The sequence below is a fragment of the Medicago sativa genome, chromosome 7 (genome assembly GCF_051527215.1).
Source record: "Medicago sativa cultivar Bolivia chromosome 7, Bolivia_mono, whole genome shotgun sequence".
Lineage (NCBI taxonomy): Eukaryota > Viridiplantae > Streptophyta > Magnoliopsida > Fabales > Fabaceae > Medicago > Medicago sativa.
Genome location: NC_140755.1, coordinates 31,632,615 through 31,660,235, shown reverse-complemented (window position 1 = coordinate 31,660,235; position 27,621 = coordinate 31,632,615). Strand labels below are relative to the sequence as shown.

The window sequence follows — 27,621 nt, the reverse complement described above, 5'->3', positions numbered from 1 at the left end:
ATCACTTCACTTCCTTTTTCCCTTTTCTTCACCTAAACGCAAGTCCTTTTCGTTGCATGAAACATTTTCCGAATCTCGTGCGTTACACGAAACACAAAGCTGTTATGTTTTCTTTGCTTTTGTTGGTTAATTTGTTGATTGATTCTGTTACATATGTTTGCTTTCATATCAATGATTGGTTCTACATTTTATATTTTATTTCTTTTCCTTTCTCTAACTTGAACTAAACTTTGTCTTGTGTTGTCTTTTCATGAAAAGAATCTTGTTGTTGCTAACACTTCATATTGAAGGTTTGTCTGGTGTTTGACATGTGTCGTTGTCCGCCACTGATGAGTGTGGTTATATTTAATGACGTCTATTTTTCTTAGAGGATGTCTAGTTAAGGAAGCAAATATAGTAATAATGTCTTGGAAAATATGTTAATATTGTGTCTCGTATCCGTGTTTGTATTAGTGCTTCATAAGTTGCTTGTAGTTGAAGCCATTAGTAGCTATAACTTGACAATGTTGTGTTACTTAAATTGATGGATTTTGTATTGACTATTGAGGAGTCGTGTTGGTGTGTTGAAAAGTTACTTTTAAATGATTGGAAAAGATTGAGAAGTTGTTTGGAAAGTGGAAGCTGGAACCTCGAAGATGATACCTTAACTCGTTTTTATTTATAGCTTTCGGAATTGGTGTCTATTTGCAACTTTTCATGTTATTTGATTTTTTTTATTTAGCACTTGAAAAAACATAAGATTGGTTTTGTTTGTTTTTTTTTTTTTATAAGAAAGAGTGAGTTGATATGGGGGGACGAAGTTCTAAGGAGGAAAGTTGGAGGCAGAGTTCAAATTCTTGGAGGGAATATATCGATCCACAATCAAGTTATGGTCAAGGGAGTTATGCTTACGAATATGATCCACATCCCTCTTATTCTTCTTCGCAGCTGTATTATAACCCGTCTCCTCCAAGTTATTATGGTGCTGGCGAACTTTATGAGAGTCGCAGAGTGGCCCTTGATGATGGTACGAAGTTACAAAGGAAATACTCAAGAATTGCTGATAACTACAATTCCATAGATGAGGTAAGAGATTCTAATTTGGTAGAGCTTTGTTGAGAAATGTATATTTAATCCTTACGATAACTTTGCGGATATTAGTTGCCTTATGTAAATGACCACATGTTCATCTTTCTTCAACATGCATTTAAAGTATGTTAATTTGAGTTCTCTGAAAAGAAAGATAAATACTCTGCATATTTAGTTAACTATTTTGCAATTTTAATTATAATGATAAATCTAGCATTATAGCTACTTCAGAGTGTATTTTTCGTGTGATTATTAGGGATAATTTGTGTTGCGTGTTGAACATTGACACTGTCTTGTAATTTTCAGATTCCTTTCTCACCGTATTTTGGTGCTCATCTTCGTTCGATACTTTGTTATTATTTTAGCTATAACATTTATATCATTGACTATATTGCAGGTTACCGAGGCTCTTGGACGTGCAGGCCTTGAATCTTCCAATCTTATTGTCGGTGTTGATTTCACAAAGAGCAATGAGTGGACAGGTTAGTATTTACTACATTATTTTTCTCGCTAAAGTTAGAATTTACGCAGTATGTTATAGTGAAACATGTTGAACTTGGTTTTGATTTTAGGGAAGAATTCATTTCGCAGACAAAGCTTGCATCATACTGGGAGTGATCTAAATCCCTATGAACAAGCAATATCAATTATTGGGAAAACCATGGCAGAATTCGACGACGATAACTTGATACCTTGTTTTGGATTTGGAGATGGTAGGTATCTCATAAACTATAATTTAACAATATGGAATTTATTCTTTCCAAAGTTTAGAGCTGTTGTAAGAATTATGTGATGTTGTGGCAGCATCAACGCATGATCAAGATGTATTCAGTTTCTATCCTGATGGAAGTTTTTGCAATGGATTTGAAGACGTGCTGAGTCGGTATAGGGAAATTGTTCCTCATCTTCGACTTGCAGGTTACCTTTCAAAAAAAAAATTCTTGTTCCTAGGTATATTCTACTTATCGATGTCATTGTTAAAAGAACATTTGTGCTTACTATTTTCAGGTCCTACCTCATTTGGGCCAATAGTTGAAATGGCCATGACAATTGTTGAGCAGAGTGGGGGTCAGTACCATGTTTTGGTGATAATAGCAGATGGCCAGGTATTCTTTCAAAAAACCGTGTCTCTTTCGTATGGAGTTGCTATTATGTTTTACAATGAAGTGTAAACATTATACTCACCCGACATCAACAATGGTCGATACAGGTAACAAGAAGTGTTGACACTGAATATGGAAAGCTAAGTCCACAGGAACAGAAGACTATGGATGCCATTGTCCGGGCTAGGTGACTCTGATGTAGTTTTTGCATCAGAATATATATTTTTTGAAATATCATATCTTATATACTTTCTTTATAACAGTAAGCTTCCTCTTTCAATCATATTGGTTGGTGTTGGAGATGGACCATGGGACATGATGAAAGAATTTGACGATAATATTCCAGCTCGAGCCTTCGATAATTTCCAGGTTTGTGATGAGAGGCACACAGAACTTCCTTTAAATCTTGTTCAAATGACATTACTTGTCGAAATTGATCCACTAAATCATTGCAAATTCCCCTTTGTTCTCATCAGTTTGTGAATTTCACGGAGATTATGTCAAAGAATATCCCTCCTTCACGAAAAGAAGCAGCATTTGCACTTGCAGCATTGATGGAAATTCCTTCTCAGTATAAGGCAGCAATAGAGCTTAGTCTATTAGGGTATGTATTTCGGTTCCTTACCGATCCCATTGGTTTTATTTTTTAATTCATATTTTCGAGGAAGTTTTTGTCATCTCATGCCATTTATGCATATTGTTATATCCTTTAGTCGCAAAATTGAGGTCAATGCTTCTCAAAGAGTTCCCTTGCCAACCCCATCTATGGGAACTTCAAAGCCTTCTCATGCAGCTAGGTTTGAGCCAATTATCCCTCCCCAGTATGGTAACAGCCTCCCAATGGGAACAGCTCCTTCTGCTCCAAGTTCGACTTATGACAATCAAGTACAAATTCTCTAATATAATTAGCTCTTCTTAATTTCATAATTTTGTTTTTTTTTTTATCACTATCTTTGAAGAACGTGGTTTTGAATACATGAAATTGTTTGAATGTGTATTTTTTGTCTTATTTGTCATGTTTATTCAATTTAGCTGCTATTCATTATATTACCTATCCACATTACTTACTCTAAGGCTCCTTATATTAATTTATAATACAAAAAACAGAGTTTGTGATCCGAGGTGATCAAGAAAACAGCGTCCGCTGAGCTTGTGTGGTGTTCTTTGTAGAGGTGGTACCTACAAAAGGCGTTTCGACGCTCAATCAGTATATTAGCAAGAGTGGAAGGTTTAGGTTAGATTGATCGTACGTACCTTTAAAGGGCAGCAAAGTGCCCCCCTTTTTATGTGGGATGGAGAGCCTTGTGAGTAAAGCGAGATAGCCGTTGAGCTAGAGTTACAGACAGCTGGGTCTCGTAACCACAGTAATCCTTATTCGTAGTAGAAAGGAGGGTGTAAATAGTGTTTTGGCCTCTTGCAGGATTAATCCTCTTATTGGGCTTCTGCTCGGTTGTAATGTGATGGACTAAAGATACATTATGGAAAATTGCTGTTCCCACTTGTGTTTAGGCTCAAAAACACTAGTAAAATACGCAAATACCCACTCAGTAGTTAACTGCCGTTGGTTCATACCATCGGTAGTTAACTACCGAAGTTTCATCGGCAGTTTGTTGCCGTCAGTTTCATCGACAGTTAATTGCCGATGCGTACTGATGCCTCTGCATTGGCAGAAGCTTCATTTTCTGGACCTATTATGTGTTTTAAACACATAACACAACCTATTCCAATATTTGCGCATCAACAACAATAATAAATTATCAACATTTGATTCAAAATAAACGCAAATTACAACGATGAAATAAAAATATACCAACATCAGTTAAAGTACAAAATGTCAACCTCATAGAAACAATAGTCATCAATGTTTGAAAATGAAACTAACTAAGGCCAAAACGAACAAGTCCTAAAACTAAGAACATAACACTACTCATGGTAGTCCTCATAATACACCTTCAGCGCTTTATAACTAACGTAAGCACTGAACTCGCCCTTGCAATTCTTCTCAGCCTCCGTCCGTGTCACACCTAAGTGTCTCACCATCAGTTCCACTCCATCAGCCTGGGACACCTTTGGATGGCTCAACATTCGCCCTTCAATCGGAAGATGCAACAGACAGGTGACATCATCCAAAGTAATGGTCAACTCCCCCATAGACAAGTGAAAACTGTTGGTCTCGGCATGCCACCTCTCGCATAAAGTAATCAGCAAAGCATGAGGCACAGTGGCGTAACCCGTGTAAACCAAATCATGTAGCCTGCTCGCCCTAAGCGGACCCCAAAACCACGCCTGATTATCGGGTGGACGTCGGAGATCCAAAATCTTAGCCCCATGATTAATGGCTTTTACTTTACGCTCTTTACGAATCTGAAATAATAAAAACAAAAACATATTTTAAACAACATAAACATTGTAAACATTTAAATAAAAAAATATAAATTAACACATTTAAAAATAAAAATCACGAATTTAAATTGGCGCACGTATTTCTAATTTAAGACATAACACATTTAAAACTTAAAAAAAAAATACATAACACATATAAAAAAAAAAATTAAAACATTTAAATTGGCACGCACGTGTGCGTGTGATTTCAATTTATATTACGCGCGACATTTTAAAATTAAATTTCGCGCGCCAATTTAAAACATAACATAAACATCATTCACAACATACATTCATCTATAACATTCAAAACCGCATTCAACCTAAACATAACCTAAACATCTCATTTGGGCATTTTATCAAACACTTTGTGTGCAAAGTATCAAACATATTCAAATTGTGTTCATTTGGCACCACCATTCAAAACCACATTATACTTAAACATCATTTAAACATCAATTACAACAACTACATTCATTTCTCAATTCATAAACTACACATGCCATCTTCAAAATGTCAATTCATTCATAAACCCTAACGACATGCAAACTACTCAAATTTTTTTAAAAAATGAACCTAAACAAACTAACATTAAGATTACAATGATTAATGCTACTTACTTGTGATAATGTGAGGATGATTGGCTTGCAAATCGTGAAAATTTATTTGGTGAGAATTGAAGAGAATTTGGGAAGTTTTGGAGGAAATGAGAAACTGTAAAACTGAGTATCTGTTTTTGCATATGTTCAAGATGCATCGGCAGCTAACTGCCGATGGAACCGGCGGTAGTTCACTGCCAAAGTTTTCCTCGGTAGTTAACTGTCGCTGGTCCTTTTCCTCGGTAGTTAACTGTAGCCGGGGTATTTACATCTTTTACTGGTGTTTTCCGGCCTTCTTTAGTGTGTCAACAACAAATTTCTACATTATGGGCATTTTGCAAGTATTGAGCCTCGAGAGTTGCTCTTCTCTGATTTAGAATTGTTCATTCCTCTAAAAAAGTCGAACGTGAATTAACTCGCGTAGGTGTATTTTCAACGTGAGTTAACTCACGTAGCACGTGAATGAGCAAAAACAAATGGGAGAAGAGCCTCTGCTTGTAGTCCAGACTATCGAACATAGCCTTTTGGGCAGCCTTCTATCTCATATTACTTTTTCGCTTCCTCTTAGTTTTCCTTTCTGTTCCTTTCTCATCACATTCTTGTACACTCTTCTTCTTAATTTCTCGATCTATCTCCCTCTTTCTTACACCACACGCACCTTCTATCAGGCGTGAGAGCAACATTTTGCTGTAAGAAAATTAACATGATCCAAGGTCATGTTGAGTTATTGTATTTGTAGGTCAGAATATTATATGTCAAGTATGGCAGCAGGCAGTAGTAGCTATGCCATCATTATGAAAACACAGTGTGCTTGTGAAAGATGAAAAACTCTGATCTCATTAATTGAATTTAAAGAGGTACAATGAGGTTTTATATAGGTAGATAGCTCTCTAACTACCAAACCTAACTAAAATCAGAAACAGTTACAAACAGATATGCCAATGTGAGCTAGTTAAGCCTAAGCTAATTAGTAACTTCATCCTCTATGATTGATACCTACCATTTTGAAATCCTTACAATAAAATAATTGATTTCGTGTACATTCTTGTAGAAGAAATCAATTAATGTATTAATCATTTTGTGTAAAATAGTTCATGATTTGTAAATCCTGCTCTAGTTAGTAGTTAGTGATAGGATTTGTGAATAATCTTATTTCATATGAGTTAATTTTTATTACAAATAGAGTTGCAAATAAGGGTGGTAATTTGATCCACCAAATCGTTATTCATCCAATCAATCTACTACAAAATTCATCCTATCGATCAATTTAAAAATATGGATGATTCCAATCCTTCCAACTTATTTTAAAGATTCAATTGATCGCTGTTCATTATTTATTTTTAATCCAATGGACCGGACTATTTTATTAAAAAAAAAAATAAAAAATTAACACAAACATACAATTGAAATGTTTCAGTAGTGGTAAAATAAAATGTTTTATTATTTTCAGTTGTTACTGTTGCCTCTTGGATAGATGTCCTCTATATTTACCTAAATAAAAGATAGGAAAATTCTTTTACTCTTGCCTAGGCATACTTTATTGAGATTTTGTGACATAATTGAGTCATTATACAACCAACATAATATTAAATGAGCTCTTTATTTCAGATGAGAAATGATAGGACCTCTATTTCTTAACTTTAATGTCTTTTAGTTTACTCCTCCATTTTATAGGTCTAATTAACATCCTAAAATAATTTCATTGTTTAGTTTCTCTTTTTATTGTTCAATTCAATAGCAATGAATTTATGTTTCCAAATGTGGTTGTAATGTCAAGTTGATTAATTCAGTTGATCTTATCCAGCTTTGTCCTATTTGTCTGACTAATACAAAAGACATGGCCTTTGGATGTGGACATCAGGTAAATGCAACTATTTTTTATTTTTTTTTTTCATTTTGCATTATTCAAAATACATCAAATGAGATATGTTATTTGATGTTTTTGTTTTATGTTTTTTTGAAGACTTGTTGTGAATGTGGAAAAGAGCTTAAGTCATGCCCCATCTGCAGAAGCTGCATTAAGACTAGAATTAAGCTTTACTAAGCTTATTGTTGTTTTTCACCATATTCATGTACGTATCAATCCAATTAATGAATTTTATATTAGTTTTTCTTTCTTTGCATAATTGTTTTGAATGTACTCTTGAATAATTGAATTGTAAAAACTAAATTCATATGTTATTGAGATTGGGGATATCAATCAATTTTTATTGAATGTTTTAAATGTTGATGTAACTCAATGACATTTTTTTTCTTTATTGAGATTTGAGTAGTAACTTAATGACATATGAATAGTTATAGACATATGAATAGTTATAGATTTATATATACTCTCTCTTGTTCAGTTTAACTGAGTTAGTTGACCATTTCACACAGATTAAGAAAAATGTATAAATGAAAGAGAGAGAAAAATGATTTTGAGTGTTTTTGTCAAGTATTGGTGCATTCTTCTTTATCATAAATGTAAAGTAGAATATATTTAATTGGAGTGGTGAAAGTAGTATTAATTAAAGTTATAATTGGAAAAAAGTAATTAGTGTTGTATTGAAAAGTGAAATGAGTCAACGTTCTTGGGACAATATTTTTTTAGAAATGGCTAAGTTATTATGGAACGGATATAGTATTTTTTAAGATGCTCTATACAATATAAAATTTTAATTCATTAGCAAATTTTGTAAAATATGTAAATGATAAACAAGTTATTGAGAACTTGTCTAACAAGTAGGCACTGTTTACTCACCTCCATATTTTGTACAATTTTTCGTTAAAATATCTCCTTAGCATTTTTGTAATTTTAGTGTTCCATTAGTCCCATAATATATCCTCCATATTTTAAATTTTTATTCGTTTTAAATTATGTCAAGATTTGATTAATTGTATACCACAATTTTTCCAGCATCGATATCTCAGGTTACTATACATTAATCAGACATTCCACCTAATATTTAATCAACAAATGTATTTTAGTACAAAAAAAGGTGTTTTAGTAAATTCAACTTTCTCATGTGTCTATTATCTTGAGTAATAGATAATGAAAGTGCCACAAATAAGATAGGTACCTCTTCATTGAAAATAATTGACAAAGAAATAATTGCAAAAGAAATAAAAAAATGACTTGCTCATTAAGATAGAGTGAAACTTCCTAACTAGATGGGTACATAACTGAATTGAGAAATGAAGTAAATTTATCACATGAAGTAAAATATAAATATGTACACTCATTACTCAACAACCTCTTCATATTGCATTTAATACATTCAACAACTTCTTCATACTCACCTCTCCATTTCTATCCATTGAACTTTCCCTTCTCTTCTTTTCATCTCACATTTCTCATTACAAAACCCTATTTATCCACACTCATCAAGAAGGACAAGTTAGTTTTTTTCATTGATATTTTCTCATTTTTGTAGTTTGTTTCATAAGTTTTTTTTTAAAAAACTTCAACCATGTCTTCCTCTTCCATTCAGATGGTATCTTTTAACAAATTTGGTTACCAAAAACTAAGACATGAAGTTGTGTTGGATGATGAAAGAGTGATTCAAAGACCAAAGAATTTTTTTAGGTTTAGAAGGATTCCTATGAGGAGAAGGCTTAGGTTGAAAATACCAAGCTTGAGAAGACTTTGGAGGAAGAAAACAAAGGTGGTATCTTCCATGAGAGTTTCTTGTGCTAAAGTGGTGAAGAGATTCAAAGATGGACAAGTTCATTTTGGTGATCTTTTTGCTGGAAACTACTTGTTCATGCAAGTCAATCCTTCATCACTCAACTACCTTGGAAAAGATATCTCTATTCCAAAAATTGCTTAATGCATGTCTTGTTTAATTACTTTTGGTATGCACTTTCTTAAGAAATAAATATTTTGGTTTTCTTGTCTCTTTATGTTTCATGTTATAAAGCCTAGCTAGTTTGCAACAAAGGTTCATAACTATGCAAAATTACTTTCATGTATATTTTCCTTCAAATTTACTCATATGATAGGGATCTAGTTTACTTGTATAGGGTCGGATCAGTTATGAAGATTGGAATACTTATATTTTAACAACAACCATAAATCAGAATAAAAAAAAGAGTCATTTGATCTTCATAATAGTTAAGATTCACGGATTGTGTGATTCATAAGTACTTTCTTGACCTCAAGGAATTCAGATCCTTATGCTTGTAAACCAAAAATGTTTGCCACTTGGTAATTGTAATTTACTGATCCACAACTAATAATAAATATAGTAGCAGTACTAGTAGTAAGTATAACATTAATTATTCACCCTGCCATTTCCAGAAGAGTTTATTTTGGTTACACAATATACTCCCTCATTCCCTTGGTATAAGAATATTTTATAAAAAATCACGGTATAAGAAAAAATTGTTAGAGTAGTAAATTTGTTTGAAAAGTGTGTGACCAGTGCTAAATCACCTTTTATTTATAAATGTATTTGATATTTATTTTTCATATTCCAAAATATTTGGTAGTATTAATAAGGGGTATATAGTTGAAAAAGAGTAAAGAATGCATCTAAAAATTTCTAAATGATCTTATATTTAAGGACAAACAAATTTTTGCGAATAATTTTATAATTAGGGACAAAGGGGTATATTGTTAGAGCTATTTTCAAGTGTTCTATAAGGAAAGGAAATTCAATATAACGAGTAAGGTTTCTTATTTTTTTTACTCCCTCCGTCTCACAATATTAGTCGTTTAAGGTTTGTGCACGATAATTAAGGAAATGATTAGTTGTGTTGATTTCAATGGTAAAATTAGTGGCATTTACTGAAATACCCTTATTAAATGTAGTTAGTGGAGTAGTTAAGTTGGATGAAATTCAATAAATAAGGGTATAATAGTGGAAAAACATAATAAATGATGCATTGGTATTGTAAAGTGACAATTATTTTGGGAAAAATAAAAAATACTAAAGAGACAATTATTGTGAGACGGAGGGAGTAACAATCAAATCGACAAATTATTAAAAAAAAACTTGAGTTCGATTTTTAGGTGGAACAATTTTTTATCTAACTTTATTTATCTTACGGTTGAAGGTCGAAGAAAACAGTTTCTTATTTTTCTTGAAATTGATAATTAATGGATAGAAAATCCCAATCGTCATACTATAAACTTGTTAATACGAGTATCATATATTATTTTATCTTGTGCAAATAAAAATAGCAATTTTTAATTAAAAAACAACAATTATTTATTTAAAAATTATATATTTAATATAAATTCCATAAATTTCAATAAAGCTCACTATATTAAACTTTTTGTACATATAGAAAAACCCTTTTATCATATATAAATACTAGACCATCGACCCGTGCTCCGCACGGGTCCTACCAGCTTACACATGCGCGTTTGAAGTTACGATTATTAGTCTCTTCCTATATTAATTGGTTATAACTGAATCAATATGTAAGTAATATTTTATAAAATTCCAATTACGATAAATATTAGTCGCATAATGGTGGCTTTAGTAATATAATTTGTTGCTACCATTGGAATGCAATAAATCAAAATATCGTACAAAAATCATTGATTTTTAGCACAACTTATCTTACATTACGAAATACTTTTGGATATACTACATTTGAAGTCACATTGGCATCTTGAACATTTTCATCCATTGTAAGCATCTTCAATCCATCTCTTGAGGTAACTCTTGATATTGCAACATATAACTGACCATGTGAGAACACATGACTTGGCAAATATATCTCAACTTTCATCAGAGATTGTTCTTGACTTTTGTTAATAGTCATTGCGAAAGAAACAACTATCGAAAACTGTCTCCGTTGAAATTTGAAAGGTATCATGACATCAGAAGGAGTAAGAGATAATCTTGGTATAAAAAAATTTCTTGCATATATTGCTTCGAAATATGACCTTTCCTTCAGGCACAAATTTACCCATTCTAGTTATGATTAGTCTTGTGCCATTGCATAATCCTGATCTTTGATCTGTATTCCTTAACAACATCACTGGAACACCAACCTTTAACTTGAGTTTGTGATTTGGAAGACCAGGTGTATTAATTGTGTTGAGAAATTCAGGAGTGAGGACAACATCAATTGCATCGCCATTCGGGTTTGTTGCTAACGGCGAATCTTAACTCAGATACATTTTTGCTTCGCCTGGAATCAAATCCAATATATAATCGTTTATTTGTTTCACAAAAATTTCACAGTGAAAATTAATTTTTATTGTGGTTTCCCGTAAATCTTTTTAGCTCTTCACGCATGACTGTTAACATTCTCAATGTTTAACAGTTACTAAGAGCATCCACAATGGTGAGGTCTTCACCATTTAAGACCTCGTACCTAATAGGTACTCCCATTGTGGAAAAAAAAATTGGGAGTCTTAAAAGATCCAAGGTCTAACTTAAGACCCCCATTCTTAAATGGGCCCACATCACTTTTTATTAAAATAATCATTTTCATGGCCATTAAATAATATTTGTGGGACCCTATTAGACCTTTTGTTATAGGATCTCCATTGGAGTGGTTGAGTACCTATTAAGTACTATTATTAAAAAATTATTAAAAAGTAATGTGTCCATGTGGGACCCATTTAAGACCTCAAAGTTGAGGGTCTCCATTGTGGATGCTCTAACACCATTTAACACAGTAATTATTGAGGCATGCTACACACCATCCAATCCACACATCTATCCATACTAAAAAACTGATATTCTCTATGTAGTTGAACCATGTAAAATCACTTGACATTTATTCCATATTTTGTTAATTGAGACTATTCAGCTTCTCCACACTCAGCAAGATTTGTAACTAAAAAATACATATGTATCTTAATAAATAATTATCCATACATAATATAAGGTTGTAAATACGTATCAAGCATTTTTTATCATGTGCAGATAAATATTAAGAGCTTTGACTATTCATAAAGCATAAAAAAAATTAATCCAATCTCATTAAAATAATATAAATGTATCACCAAAATATTATTATCATTATAATTTGAAGTTGATGCAATTACTTAATTCTTGAAGTAGGTTCTTCATAATGTAGCAAAATTTGAACGGTACAATATCTTGGTAGTTTTTTTTTTTTTTTTGTTGATCAAAATATCTTGGTAGGTTATTTTGACGTTCCAATGTGGCCATTTTTTTATTAAATAAATAAATGACATTAAAAAGGAGCATACATCCTTTCATTAAAAAGGAGCATTAAAAAGGACATGAAAAAAAAATGTCTTTAATAATGACAATGAAAATGGAAGAATACCCAAATAAATGAATATACGTCCTTGCCATATTTTCGATGCATACATATATAAATTGAACAATACTACTTTAAAATGTCTTTGCCATATCTCTTATACTTCCAATTCATAATTTTCCCCGAATATTTATTAAATTTGAAAAATACTACTTCATATCCAAATATTGTTGAAGGGCACAATAAGAAATAAATGATGTAACCTTGAATTAGAGAACTGCATAATAATAATCCCTCAAAAAAAAGAACTGCATATTAATATGGATTCAGCAATAGACCAAACATAATAGATAGATTTTAAAATGCCACATTACATAATTGTTGGAATTGAAACGCACTAAATATAAAAGACAGCCAATTCTCTAATAGCTACTGCCTTACAACATAAAAACTGTCCCATAAACCATACAAAAATTAAGAAGCATAAAAAGCATAAAAAAAAATATTAAGAGCTTTGACTATTCATAAAGCATAAAAAAATTAATCCAAACTCATTAAAATAATATAAATGTATCACCAAAATATTATTATCATTATAATTTGAAGTTGATGCAATTACTTAATTCTTGAAGTAGATTCTTCATAATGTAGCAAAATTTGAACGGTACAATATCTTGGTAGTTTTTTTTTTTTTTTTGAGCAAAATATCTTGGTAGGTTATTTTGACGTTCCAATGTGGCCATTTTTTTATTAAATTAAATAAATGACATTAAAAAGATGGTTATCCACTTGTGAATATACGTCCTTGCCATATTTTCGATGCATACATATTTAAATTGAACAATACTACTTTAAAATGTCTTTGCCATATCTCTTATACTTCCAATTCATAATTTTCGCTGAATATTTATTAAATTTGAAAAATACTACTTCATATCCAAATATTGTTGAAGGCCACAATAAGAAATAAATGATGTAACCTTGAATTAGAGAACTGCATAATAATATGGATTCAGCAATAGACCAAATATAATAGATAGATTTTAAAATGCCACATTACATAATTGTTGGAATTGAAACGCACTAAATATAAAAGATAGCCAATTCTCTAATAGCTACTGCCTTGCAACATAAAAACTGTCCCATAAACCATACAAAAATTGGGACAACCCATTAGAATACCTAAAAACAAAGACAGTAGCACATCATAACAAAAGACAAAATCCCCATCCTACAAATCTCCATGACTCAATTCATAACTTGTGGGCGTTTCACAATCAAGTAGATCTTGTCGTTATTTCCTGCATATGGAGCCCCAATCTTGATGTTGGTACCAACTTTAATCCTGCGTGCATCCACCATACGTTTCCATCCTCCTCCGATCTTGAGATGGTTATATGGACATGTACCATATATGGTGATGCAGTTCCACTTGTTACCGCAGTCATCAATAAGCAACACAGAAGTAGACTTCTTACCCAAAGTCAATTAACAGAAACCTTGATAGAATAGCTTCTGGAAAAAAAAAAAAACACAAACATGCATATTAGATAGTGGCTTTGGCATTATAATAAACCTCTGCAAGATGAAAAAATATAAAGATAAAACTATACCAAAAAACCAGATTCAACATCTTTCTTAGTCAGTTCTTTCTCATAATAAAGCTGGAAATTCTTCTCATCATGACGAAATGATAAGATTTCAGTGGAGACTGGTACACCCTGGAATACAAAATGTGGATCCATTTTTTTCTCTATTTCAAACAACATTGGCGGTGAGAAATGGGGAGGATCAACGATACGGCCAATCCTACTGATAAGGTTAATCCCAAATTGCCCTAATCCCGTAAACACCATCATGACCCATCCCCCCCAAGTTAGGTCATAGAAATCACGGATGGCACTGAACCCTGTAGTAAGAAAAATGCAACCATTAATCTTCTCGGTTAGAACCTCGAACTGGTTGTTATTAGGATCAACAAAAGTAACATAGCTTCCAATCTGGTCACCGAAATCGTAAGAAAACAACTTTGGAAGCATAACAGCACCCTGTCAAAAATAAATCAAACAGTCATGTACAAATGAATACGTGCTATTTAACAACCAAACCGAACTACATGATGGACTCACTTCATGGGCATGGAACTCAACGCATATGGTCCTGTACTGCAGGCGCAAATCATTCACGAGTTTGTCCAGGTCAGTTGCTGGGTTTGGATCCAAAGGAGCTGTTCATGAAAATATACAGCATAAAAGTTAATTAATGCATACAACGAAAATAGAATACAACAACAAAAGGTGTTAACCAAGATTAAACAGTAAGGATACTATACCCTTCAAGCAATGCAATGCAAGCAAGCTTTGGAACTCAGGAAAGGCCATTGAAATGATGAGCAGATGTAATGTTTTTTTGATTTAGGGTTAAAAGTGAATGAAACAGTACCATGAGTGAGTATATATAGAGAACCAAGGTTGAGAGAAGACTCATTGATAGAAGATACGATTTAATTATAGGGAGAGGGAATTAAAATTTCAAAATGAGAATACAAACAGTTACCAAGGCAAGTGTGGGTCTGGCATTAAATAAACGCATAACAGCTTCCAAAGGAAGCTAGGGTTAGTTGTTTTTTTTCCTAAGAATATTGTTGGTGTTGTTACACGTGTAAAAGCTTAGTGTGGAAGCTAGGATTAGTTGATTAAGGAGGGAATTAAGGAGTGTGATTAGGGTTTAGTTATAGCTAAACCTTACAAGCTTTTAAAGTAAGAAGATGTGAATTTTGCTGTATTTATTATTTTCATAACTTTGAAAAACGGAGAAGTCAGAAGACAGTTTTAAAAGAAATTTCAAAATAATAAGAGGTATTACATTATAACTTTGATTGTTGACATTGATATTTTTTTGTTGTATTAATTATTTTCTGTTGTTGTTTTTGTGATAATTGCTTGTTTAGTAAGTAAAGTAGTTTCTAGGTAATGATGTCTAATGTCCTTAGATAATGATAACTAGTGTTTGAAGTAGATTTATTGCGAGTTTTATTTTCAGTTTTACAAGGAAGGTTATGGTTTGACTCTATATATTTGTAATGTATGCTTCAGTTTAATGTATCAAAGTATCTTAACTTTTTTACTTTGTTTTCTAAAACATTATTGTCTTTTCTATATTTCTAGTATTTCTTCTTCACTATTTTCACCATAAGGTCATTTTTTCTACCTAGTATCAAGAGCCTCATTGATCTTTACGGGTATGTGAGGTTAGAAAACCAGTGTGAAACTTTGAGGGTGAGAGAAAACCAGCAAAAAAACCTTCACAAAAAAGTTTTAAACACTAAAAATGGCTTCTAATAGTGGTTTTTTTTACCTCCATCTCATGTGTTTTCAGGACAAAACTATTATTTTTGGGCTGTAAAAATGAAGGCTTATTTAAGAGCTCAAAGTTTATGAGACATAATTGAAAAGGGTAGCAACCTACCACCTCTCCCAAACAACCTAACATTAGTTCAACTCATAAATTAGAGTGATGAAGTGGCAAAAGAAGGTAGAAACCTTACCATAATACATGAATCTCTACATGATGATATTTTTATCAAGATTTTGAATCTTGAAATTGCAAAATAAGTTTAGAACAAGCTGAAGGAGGAGTAGGAGTACCAAGGAAGTGAAAAAACAGAAAATTAAAGTGTTGAACTTGAGAATAGAGTTTAAAGCACTAATAATGAAAGAAACTAAACCTGATAGAGTAATTTCATAATTTGTTACACAAATCAGATTGTTGGGAGAAGATCTCAGTGATCAAAGAGTTGTAGAATTTTTTGGCGTGTCTTCTAGAAATGTTTGAAGCAAAAATTTCATCTCTTGAAAAAATAAGAATTTTTTTAAATCACGGTTGTAGAGTTTGATAATGCTTTCTAAGCTTCTGAGAAAATAACATCTTTAAGGATGGAAGAAAATGTTGAAGGTGCTTTTTTGGACAGCTACAAAGGCAAAAACCAAAGCTTTAAATTTTTTTGGAAAAAGAACTTTCCACCTTGTCTACACTGCAAAAATGATACTCATTTAGATTAGTCTTGTTGGTACAGGCCAGAAGTTAAATGTAGAGCTTGTAATCAACTTGGTCATGTGGAGAAGGTTTGCAAAAACAAAACAAACCAACAGGAACAACTAGCTTGAGTTGTTGAGCACCACCAAGAAAATGTGCAGCAATTATTTAAGGCTTCTTGCTATTTAGTTTGTAGTAGCAATGAAACATGACTAATAGATAGTGGATGCACCAATCATATAACTAACAATGTTAGTTTTTTTTTTAAAGAACTTGATAAATCTTTTTACTACAAAGTTGTTATAGGCAATAAACAAAATTTTAAGGTCAAATGCAAAGGAGTTGTGGCTATTGAAACTCTTTCAGGTATAAAATATATTTCTGATATTTTATTTTTGTCTTATATACATCAAAGTCTTTTGAGTGTTGGACAAATGATGGACAAAAACTATTCTTTGCAATTTAAGGATATAAAGTGTAACATCCCGCTCTTCAGCAATAAGAATTTTACCCATCGGATGTATCAGAGGTTAAGTGATGAAGAATTCTTAGTACTACGGAAGATTTTTTTATGTAATGTCCGTCAAATACGGGTTGAGCCGTCAGTGACGGAGAATATTTATCAAACGATATCAGTTATGTATGAGGATATGTATCAGTGCCAGGCCAGACGCGATTAAGCCGCAGGAGTATTTAAGGCCACAAGGGCCATTTTTCCTTCATTTCCATTTCTCTTTCTCTCTCTAGCTTTTGAGAGAAAGAATTCTCTCCCCCTTCTCCCTAGAATCGCCCCATCCTTCCCTCTTCAAGCAATCAAGCAAGCATCATGGTAGCTTCATGGCTAAGAATCAAATGGAAGAAGAGATTAAAGCTTGATTTCCAACTCTATAACACCAAAGACAGGATTGAGAAGCTTGGGTTTGAGGTGTGAAGTGGTGTGAATCTTGGAGATATTGCAAGATTATGTTAAGGTGAGTTCTATAGATAGTTTTTCCTCCTTTGGGTTGTGTAATTCTTGTGAGAAAACTATGAAATTATGCTTAGTTAGTAAGATGTGAATTTGGCACCCCAAAGCAATTCTTGTTGTTCATATGTTAAAATTGTCATGAAATATGTTTATTAAAGTCTATATATGATGCTGGATGTGTATGGTGCATTGCAGGATCGAATTGGAAGAGTTTTGGGTCAAAATTGCAAAATTTGCACTACAGACCCGAAGAAACTCGCTATTAGCGAAATAATTTAGCTAATAGCGAAATAATTTTGCTAATAGCGAAATTACCCAGATGAAAGTCGCTATTAGCTCAATTTTCGCTAATAGCTAAATTTCCAGAACCTGCCCAGAAAAAGTTAGCTAATAGCGAAATTCTCTGACTTGGCCAACTTCCTTTTGGCTTGTTGGCCCATTTTAGGGCCGGTGGTGCAATCCGAAGCCTTTCTTTCATCGATTTACAACTTGATAACCCCAAAACAACATCTAATCCATGCACATAACATCAAATGATTCTTGAAATGGAAATCATGGCAAAATTAACATATACATCAAAAATGGTATAAGAGAGTTTAAGCCGAGTTACTCGGGTATCAATGAATTAAGAAAGGGAATGAATGTAGAGCCTCGACATAGTTTGTCGAAAACTAGAATGATAGCATGAATCCCTATGTATGTTAAGGCGCGAAGTGTTTTCTCTTTGCACATGAACATGAATGATCAAGTATGTAATTTACCGCTAATCGGATCGACCCCAGATCAGAGGTAAATGAGAAAGCATGTATAGGTTAGAAACCTTTCATGAATGATTAAGATTATGATTATAATGAATGATGTAGGTGTCATGTCTCTTGTGATCCACACTAGGTTGGATTTCAAGGGGTTCTCATCATGGGAACGGGATAAGCTCCGCAAGGGAGGCCCACATGTCACTGAGTATGCAAGACGTAGGTGTTCTGTCTCTTGTCATCCACACTAGGTTGGATTTCAAGGGGTTTCCACTAGGAGAAACGGGATAAACTCCTCAAGGGGGCCCGCACGTCACTGAGGGAGTCCGATGTGCCTTAGCTGGGTTTTCATCGGTTATGTAAGGTTTTGTACTCGGGGTTACTCCACCCGGGACACTCCGTAAAATGAACCAAGATAATGATGTTTGTTCAACGCTAATATAATGAATGAATATGACTATGTATGATTATGATTATGATTATGATATGTTAGCCATGAACAAGTCGAGCAATAGAGCAAGATATTAATGATATACCGATGACGATCTTAGGTTTCCCTAATTGTCCGGTTTAGGACCATGTCATGAATATGTTTTGTTTAGGCCTCGATGCATTAGCGAATCTTGGCATATCGGTCTTAGGTTCCCTTAAACCGCCATGACACGTATGATGTTAGTAAAGACCTATGACAAGTAAAATGAACCTATGACGGATCTAGTATGCACGACCGTCTAGGAAAGCATGACCACACACGTATAATCAACCGCCAGGTTGTATTGTAGACACGTAGTGACCGTAGGTTTCCCCCGAGGTTACCCATAGCCTAGGACTAGGTAGAACTCACTGAGACATTATGTCTCATTCCAATCCTTATTTGTTTCAGATAAGCAAGATGGTTTTGCAAGCTTGTAGCCGGATGGATATTTCAGCAAGTGCTCGTTCGTATCACTGCAGGATGTCTTGGATTCAAGGATGTTTTTATTATGTATGATCGAGATGTATTGTTATTTGTAGTACGAACGTGATTTGTTGTATATAATATTCATTCAAACTTTTATTGTTGTAAATTTTAATGAATCCAATACTGAATATAACGCACATGCTAAACTTCCTAGGTACGTTTAGTATGGGTGTTACATAAAATGCACTATTTTTTATCTTTATGGATCTAAATTTATGATTGTTGAAATAGGAGGTAAAAGCTTTCGAGTAGAGTCGAAGTAAACATCTTTGCGTATTTTTCCAAGTAAAGTCAAAGCAAAATTTTCGGCTTGATAAAAGGGAACATTGGATGATATTTATGTTAGATGCAATATTGCTATGTTTGATACTGAAGGTATACTAAAGATGCTGATTTTGAGGGGTGTAAAGTTACCATGCCAGAGGAGAAAAATATAATAAAGAAGTTTGTTGGTTGTAATATTGGTAATCCCTCTATTTATGACTTGTGTATTTTTTTAAAATAAAAGTGAAGACTTTCCAGGTTATGAAGATAATGATTGTGTAGGAAGTATAAGTGATATCAAGACTACATTTGATTGTTTTTTTTTTATATGGCCATTTTTTGTCGGTATCAAATACAAAGAAGCAAGAAGGGATCACCAATCATCAACTGAAGCTGAGTGTATTTCCGCTGCAACAGATCAAAAATTTGGCCAATGAAGTTTTATCAGATGAAGGTTAAAAAGATGAGATCAATGCTTGGAGTTTTCCCAAGAAAAATATCAAGGCGGAGTGTTGGAGTTTGATATTTTTCTGTTTTATTAATTATTTTCTGCTACTGTTTTTTTATAATTAGATTATTGCTTGCTTAGTAAGTAAAGTAGTCCCTGGGTAATGATGTTTAATGTCATTAGCAGTGGCGGAGGGACCATGGGGGCCAAGGGTGGCCATGGTCCCCCCACGTTTTGCAATTTTTTTTTCATACTAGTAATATTCATGTAGGATGTGGTCAATATTGTATAATGTAGAACAGTGGTCCCCCCATAGTTGATGCTGATAAAAAAAATGATACTAGTAACATATGATGATTTTATATGTTGTTTAATGTGGTCCCCTATCAATATTATATTTCTATTGGGCCTTTGTCTTTTATTGAAAAAAAACCTTTTAACTTCTACAAAAAAAAGCTCTTTATTTTGTCTCTTCTCCCAATTAGTTAAACCTAGTTTTTCTCTCTTCTCCCAATTTTTCAATCGATGCTTTGGCTTGGCCGCTGAACCACTGTTTCGTCTTCTTCCTCTTCACATTCCGTCTTCTTCTGGTAAGTTTTTAACTTCCCTTTTTCACAATAATAATAGTTTAATGCTTTTATTTTGTTGGATTGTTGATAGAGTATTCTATAGTAGTTTGTTAGTACATGTTGTTTTGTCCTTTATTTAGTTGTAGCATAGCACACCATTATAATTTTTGACTTTTGTAGTCTTTTTAACCATTATCATTTATCAATTTATTGATTTTTTTAAAATGATTTTTCTTTTTGCATTAAAATATCGGTTTTTATGCACTATTTTTTAATTGGAAATTCGATGTGCATTATGTTACTTTCTTTAAATTTCATTGAATAATTTGTTTATGTTTTTTAGGTTGAAATATGGTTAAAGTAAAAACAATGCTCTCATTTTATAAGAGGCAAAAGAGAGATGATGAAGAAGTAGAACCATTATGTCCAAAATCAGCAACAAATTCACTGGCTAATGATGAAAGTGTTGATATTGATAATGTTGAACAACCAAAAGAGTCATCAAGTGAGCAACTTCCCCAACCGCCTCTTTTCAAAGTTCCAAAGATTGAACAAGAAAAAATCAGTATTGATGCTTTGATCCATGATCCTGGAAAACGTCCACAAATATGGGATTATTGTGTGAATCAACAAGATGAAATTCGTAGGGCGTATATGATGTTTGGACCATATCAATTTTTGATGGACGTATATCCACTTTCTGGTCAAGAAGCTCATCCTCGACGATTTCAAGCTCATTGGTATAAAGCTTTTCCTTGGTTAGAGTACTCACCTGAAGAAGATGCTGCCTTTTGCTTTCCTTGTTATTTGTTTTCTAAAAAGTTAAGTCCTTTTACTTCAAAGGGATTTAGAAATTGGAAAAAAGTAAACAGTGGAAAAGATTGTGCATTTTTATCTCATATTGGGAAAAGTCCTAATTCCGCACACAATGTTGCTCTTAGATGCTATGAAGATTTCAAGAACCACTCTCGTCACATTGAAAAAATTCTACACAAGCAAGCTAAACACCTAATATTGAGTAACCGGTTGCGACTTAAAACATCGGTTGATGTTGTTAGATGGTTAACATTTCAAGCTTGTCCTTTTAGAGGTCATGACGAGTCATTGGATTCTAGAAATCGAGGTAACTTCCTTCAAATGATAAAGATTTTGGCTGATTACAATAAGGAAGTATATGATGTTGTGTTGGAAAATGCTCCTCAGAATGCAAAATACACTTCACCAACTATCCAAAAAGAAATTTTGCATGTATTTGCTAGGAAGGTACAAAATGAAATTAGAGAAGAGATTGGCAATGCAAGGTTTTGTTTACTTGTTGATGAAGCTCGTGATGAATTGAAAAGAGAACAAATGGCCGTTGTTATAAGATTTGTTGATAAGAATGGTTGTGTCAAAGAGCGTTTCTTGGATATCACTCATGTGGGAGATACCACATCATCCACACTTAAGGAAGGGATTTGTTCAATATTGTCTCGTCATAATCTTGACATTCAAAATGTTCGAGGCCAAGGATATGATGGTGCTAGTAATATGCGCGGAGGTGTGAATGGTTTACAAGCTTTGATTCTCCAAGAATGTCCTTATGCATATTATGTACATTGTTTGGCTCATCAATTACAACTTGTTCTTGTTGCATCAGCTAAAGAAGTAGCTGAAGTTCATACTTTTTTTCAAACTCTGAGTATGATTGTCAATGTTGTGTGTTCTTCTTGTAAACACAATGATGAGTTGCAAGCTGCGTTTCAAAATGAAATTATCCATTTGGTTGAAAATGGTGATATTGAAACCGGAAGAGGGGCTAATTGTAACGCCCTATTTTATTACTTATTTATTTTATTGAGATTAGATGTCTTTTTATAATTTAGTTGATATATTTTTTGAGTGATATTTTGTTATGTTATATGTTGGTATTTATTAGTATAATATATTTGTTATTTTGTGTAGAAATATATATGTTAACTGGTGTAGAAATATATTTGTTATTTTGTGTAGAAATATATTTGTTATTTGATGTAGAGATATATTTGTTATTTGGTGTTAAAATATTATATACATATATATTTTGATGAAATATGCTATTATGTGTTATTTAGTGGGAGAATATATTTAGTGGAAGAATATATTTAGTGGAGAAATATATTTAGTGGAAAAATATAATTATTTAGAATAATGAGGCTTTGGGGCAGAATTGGAAATAAGGGAAAATAAGTAGGTTAAGGATTTATATATATAGAGGAGAGTTAGAGTTAGAAAATAAGGATTATGTGCAAACTGTTTTTGGGAGAAAGAGGAGAAACCTAAAGAAAGAGGAGAAACGAAGAGATGAGAAGAGTCAGAGAAGGAGAAGTTTGTAGAACCTTGCTGTCAATTAATCTAAGGTAAGGGTGGGACTAACCTTCTTTAATCATAATTATATGGTTCTGAAATAGGGTTTAACATGTTTGTTGTTGTTTTATTTTGATGATTAAAGAAGTTAGGGTTTTGAATTGCAATTTAATTGATGAAATTCGTGCTCTAGTTGTAGTGATATGTTTGGGTATGTTAATTTGTTGATAAATGAATTGTTGATGATGAAATTGCATGCTCTTGGTATATGTATTTGAATACTTGATGAATTATGCTCAATTGATGAATTATATTATGTTGTTGTTGATTGTGATGATTTTGAATGAATGTGAAGTTTGAATAATATAAGTTGCTTTTTCTGATTTTTTTTCATCTCTGCCCCGAATTTTAAAATGAAAACTGGTATTGATCCGTGCAGAATTGGTCTTAAGTGTAAACACAAAAGTTGTAGGTATGGATGTTAGCTTTTTAATGCCGTTGGTCTGATGTCAAAATGATTTATAGAACTTGAGTTATGATCAAATTACTGCACGTAGGTCACAGTGAATTTTTATGGACTTCTGCACAACTTTTTCGAATTTAAAATGAAAACTGGTATTGATCGGTACAGAATTGGCCTTTTGGTGTAAACATTAAAGTTTTAGATAATTTTGTTAGCTTTCCAGTGGCTTTGGTTTGATGTGAATATGATTTTTAGTTTTTTAGTTATGATGAAAATACTCCAAGGAGGTCTTAGCGAAATTGTACGGTGACAACATTCTCTGTTTCATGTTTTTGCGTTTGTTTCACATGTTTCTGTTCTAAATTAGTCTTTGGTATAAACATGAAAGTTGTTGATATTTGTGATATCTTTCTAGTAGCTTTGGTTTGACATGAAAATATATTGTGGATAATTTATTATGTTTTTACAAAGATACATAGTGAATTACTGTTGTTGTTTAAATACGATGTTATATGATGTTGTTTATGATTGATGAATATGATGTTTTATGATGTTGTTCATGATTTATGAAGTATTATATGAAGGTATATGTTATTTAATATGATGATATAAGATGTTGTCTATAATTGATGAATTATGATATTATCATGATAAGATGTTGTTGTTGTCGTTGTCACTGTTGTCGTCAATGTCATTAAGTTGTAAGTTGTTGTTGATGTCGTTGAAGTTGTTGATTTGTTGTTGAGTCCATGCATACATCATTCAAGTTGAGGGCTTGATGCCCTGGAGCTTTTGCTTAATTATGTTGGGGGCTTGATGCCTTGGAGCCTTTGCTCAATCACGTTGGGGGCTTGATGCCCTGGAGCTTTTGCTCAATTAAGTTGGGGGTTTGATGCCCTGGAGCCTTTTTACGCTCAAATATGTTGGGGGCTTGATGCCCTGAATTGGTACCACATGCATTTGCATTATCAAGATGGTTTTAAGAAGTTGAAGTTGCATAGTCGAGTCAAAGTCGTCAAGTTGATTAAGTTGATTAAGAAGTTGTTATTATTGATGACTAATTATGAAGTTGTTTATGATGATGCTATGATTTTATATGATTATTAATATGATATGATGATGATGTTTATGTTGTTAAATTCTGTTGAAGAATTATATGCTTATTATTAATGAATGTGAAATCTCACCCCTTCTGCTTGAAAATGTTGCTCTTCGTATGGGTAACTTGCAGGTAACCAAGATTAGTCTCGGTCGTGAGTGGACTCCTCACAAGTGTGTCCTAGGTGCTCTGATACGTAACGGGATGAGAATTTTGTTATTGCTTTTCTGTTCCTTACGTATTAATTTCAGAAGCTTTTCAAGAATTATTGTTGAACCAAGATTTTATGAGATTTTATGTTGAGGCCCTTGTGCCAAAGATTATTTAAGATGTTGAAATATTTCTGCTGCGAAGTTTTAAATATTACGTTGTTGGATTTTTGAAGGATAAATATTTATTTATTCCGTTTACGATTTTAAGAAAAGAAATGTAACATTCCGTTTACGTTGAGAAACTCTGATTTATTTTTGAAATTTTTATGTTGGGAAAACGGGGTGTTACACTAATCAAGTTGGAACATTACAAAGATCCAGAGATACTAGATGGAGTTCCCATTTCAATTCAATATGCAGCCATTTACGTATGTATAATGCCACTATTTCTGTTCTTGAAGATTATGCGGTTAAAGGATCGAATGTTGCTCAAAGAGGTGATGCTAAATATGCTTTTAATGTAATGATGTCATTTGATTTTGCTTTTATTCTACATGTGATGAAAGAAATAATGGGAATCACTGATAGACTTTGTCAAGCTTTGCAACAAAAATCCCAAGACATTTTGAATGCTATGTGTTTAGTCTCTAGCAAAAAAGCACTAATTCAAAATTTCAGGGACTCTGGCTGGGATTCTCTTCTAGAAAAAGTCAAAGTGTTTTGCGACATCCGTCTCATTCAAATTCCTGATATGAGTTCTTCTTTTTCTGATTTAATTCGATCTCGTCGTCAACAGGACTCTATGACAGTTGAACATCATTATCATGTAGACATATTTAATGCCATCATAGATTTTGAACTAAATGAGTTGAATTGTAGATTCAATGAGCAATCAACTCAGCTTCTCATGTTGAGCAGATCTTTAAATCCCAATGATGCATTCAAGTCATTTAATGCTGGTGACATTTGTAGTCTTGTTGAGAAATTTTACGATTCAGATTTTTCTATTCAAGAAATGACTCAGTTTGAGTATGAGGTGCAACGCTATGAGTTTGAGGTGCTAAAAGATGTTAACTTCCAGAATTTGTCAACTATTGGTGAATTATGTCAAAAATTAGTTGAAACAGGGAAACCAATTTCGTTTCCATTGATTGATAGAGTGCTCCGACTTGTTTTGACTCTTCCTGTGTCAACAGCAACAACAAAACGTGCATTTTCAGCTATGAAACTTATAAAAACAAGGTTGCGCAACAAGATGGAAGATGATTTTCTCAAAGATTACATGGTTGTTTATATTGAAGACGAGGTTGCTGCAAAATTCACATCAGATATGATAATTGATGATTTTGACTTCATGAAACCACGACGAGTGTAACGCCCACTTTGATATTTAATTATTTTTATTAAGTTAGAGTCTATTTATGTGATTTATTTTAAATATGTGAGGTGTTGGTATTTTATTAAGTGGCTTTATTCTATTATTTACTATAATATGAGAATTATTAGAGTAAGTAGATTTGGGGGGTTAGAATAGAAAGAAGAAAGAGTTATTGGGCCTAAACAGATTTAGGAAGAGTATTTAGTATTATAAATAAGGAAGCTTAGGTTAGAAAGAGTTTTTACGTAAAACTGCTTTTTGGAAAAGAGGAGAACAAGGAGAGAAGAGAAGAGGCTGCATCGATTGTTAAGGTAAGGGTGAGACTAGCATTCAATACTATTATGTGTATGAATATAATGATTAGATTTAACGAGTTGTAGGAAGAGTTTGTGAGGATTAAGGAATTAGGGTTTTAAGTGAAGAATTGAGGATTAACCGATAAAAAGTTGTTAGATTGATGTAGAAACTGTGTACAGACCTTAGATAATCCATAGGATGATTATTGGATGTAGTTTTGAGGTTAGAACCATGGAATTGGATGAGATGTTGGTGAGTTTAAGAATTAGGGTTTAAGAATTGTAATAGGTTGTTAATATATTTGAGAACCCTTTGAATTTGCATACAGTATGTTGATGAATAATTAGTGTTCTAATGATAGGGTAATTATGGGTAATGATTAGGGTCAAGTATGGAGAGTATTGGATCGAAAACGGAGTCGAAAAGATTTCCCCAAGGCGAAATCGCAGCTGAACTGCGATATTGCTGTCAATGTGCAAAACACGTTTTTATTGTCTCCGTTTGACAAGTTTAAGTTTTGAACTGGGTTTAGGTGTAAACACGGAAGTTGTAGTGAAATTCTAGTGTACTTGTTTTATTAGGTTCTGTCAGATGTTTAAACGTTTGCGATGTTCCGATTAATGTTTCAACATCATGCGATAAACAGAAAATAAAACAAGAAAATAAAGTGCAGAAAAATAAAGAACACAGGAAGTTTGTTGACCCAGTTCAGCACAACACGCTTACATCTGGGGGCTACCAAGCCAGGAAGGAAATCCACTAGTGTAGTCCTTATTCAATAGCTCTCAGCAAACTCCTCGTTTACACTATATGACCTAGGACCTACCCGTCTAGACTTCAACCTAGGAACTCCTAGATCTGAGATCCCATCTCACTATCCTAATGGTCAGTCACTGCCCCAGTGACCTATCAGACCTCAAACACAAAAGATAGAAGTTACCTTCCAACACAAACAACCAAACCTTGTTTCACAACTTCGGTTTGATGCACAAGAGTATCAATACTCACAAAACTAGTCCTAAAAAAGTATCTAAACACGACACTAGCAAGAACACAGTAAAGATCCTAAACCTGCATCACAATCGATACAAGAGTAGAATACATGAAGACTCAAACCCTAAAAATCTAAACTTTTTAGCGTGACGGCTTGATTGAATAATTAGGTCTTCAAGTCTTCCTTTTATACTGAAGCAGCTTGGGCTAAATAATCATTGGGCTTCAGTAAACTTGCAGATCGGTTCAGCAAACCTGCAAAACAGAATCAGAAACAATTCTGGAAAGTCCAAATATGTCGGAACCTATTAGGAAACATTCCAAATCGTAACAAATATTTTCCTAAAATAAATTATCTATTTTAGTAATATTCCATAGCTGATTCTAATAAGATATGCGCGTTACTTGGTCAGTAAGTAAAGGAAATATGGTTTCCTTAATGGATAAACTACGCGCGTACAAATAAGGCAGAACCCAGGCACATTGAACCATGCCAGGATGTTGGAACATTGTATCCAACATCTCACAGAGCTGCCTAACCACATGCTGGAACATTGGTTCCAACTTACAGAACAAGGATATTTGTTTTAGCA

At 33.1% G+C, this 27,621-nt stretch overlaps 3 protein-coding genes and 1 long non-coding RNA gene across 7 annotated transcripts; all 4 read left to right on the top strand.

The window, feature by feature from the left end:
• On the top strand, positions 1–7,376 carry LOC146905626 (E3 ubiquitin-protein ligase RGLG2-like). 4 transcript variants are annotated; one of them, XM_085722664.1, is made up of 12 exons: positions 1–77; positions 778–1,065; positions 1,466–1,550; positions 1,641–1,781; positions 1,873–1,986; positions 2,077–2,174; positions 2,279–2,358; positions 2,435–2,540; positions 2,648–2,775; positions 2,885–3,056; positions 6,943–7,013; positions 7,116–7,376. In XM_085722664.1, exons 2-11 carry the CDS (start codon positions 787–789, stop codon positions 6,973–6,975), a joined length of 1,236 nt encoding a protein of 411 aa, XP_085578790.1. In that variant the 5' UTR covers positions 1–77; positions 778–786; the 3' UTR covers positions 6,976–7,013; positions 7,116–7,376. The 4 variants fall into 4 exon arrangements, with proteins under 4 accessions (XP_085578790.1, XP_085578788.1, XP_085578787.1 ...); XM_085722662.1 differs by having other exon boundaries at positions 776–1,065; positions 6,957–7,013; XM_085722661.1 differs by having other exon boundaries at positions 772–1,065; positions 6,957–7,013.
• A 965-nt stretch (positions 7,377–8,341) lies between these two features.
• Positions 8,342–9,028, top strand: LOC146905625 (uncharacterized). The gene has a single exon (XM_085722660.1). It carries the CDS (start codon positions 8,602–8,604, stop codon positions 8,959–8,961), a length of 360 nt encoding a protein of 119 aa, XP_085578786.1. The 5' UTR covers positions 8,342–8,601; the 3' UTR covers positions 8,962–9,028.
• Positions 9,029–15,095: 6,067 nt separating this feature from the next.
• LOC146905624 (uncharacterized) lies at positions 15,096–17,473 on the top strand. The gene is made up of 2 exons (XR_015017541.1): positions 15,096–16,726; positions 16,828–17,473. It is a non-coding gene; the product is annotated as an uncharacterized LOC146905624 (long non-coding RNA).
• Positions 17,474–20,681: 3,208 nt separating this feature from the next.
• LOC146905623 (uncharacterized) lies at positions 20,682–25,735 on the top strand. The gene is made up of 2 exons (XM_085728590.1): positions 20,682–22,119; positions 24,711–25,735. The coding sequence occupies exons 1-2, from the start codon at positions 20,691–20,693 to the stop codon at positions 25,733–25,735; spliced, it is 2,454 nt and encodes an 817-aa protein (XP_085584716.1). The 5' UTR covers positions 20,682–20,690.
• The last annotated feature ends 1,886 nt before the right edge of the window (positions 25,736–27,621 follow it).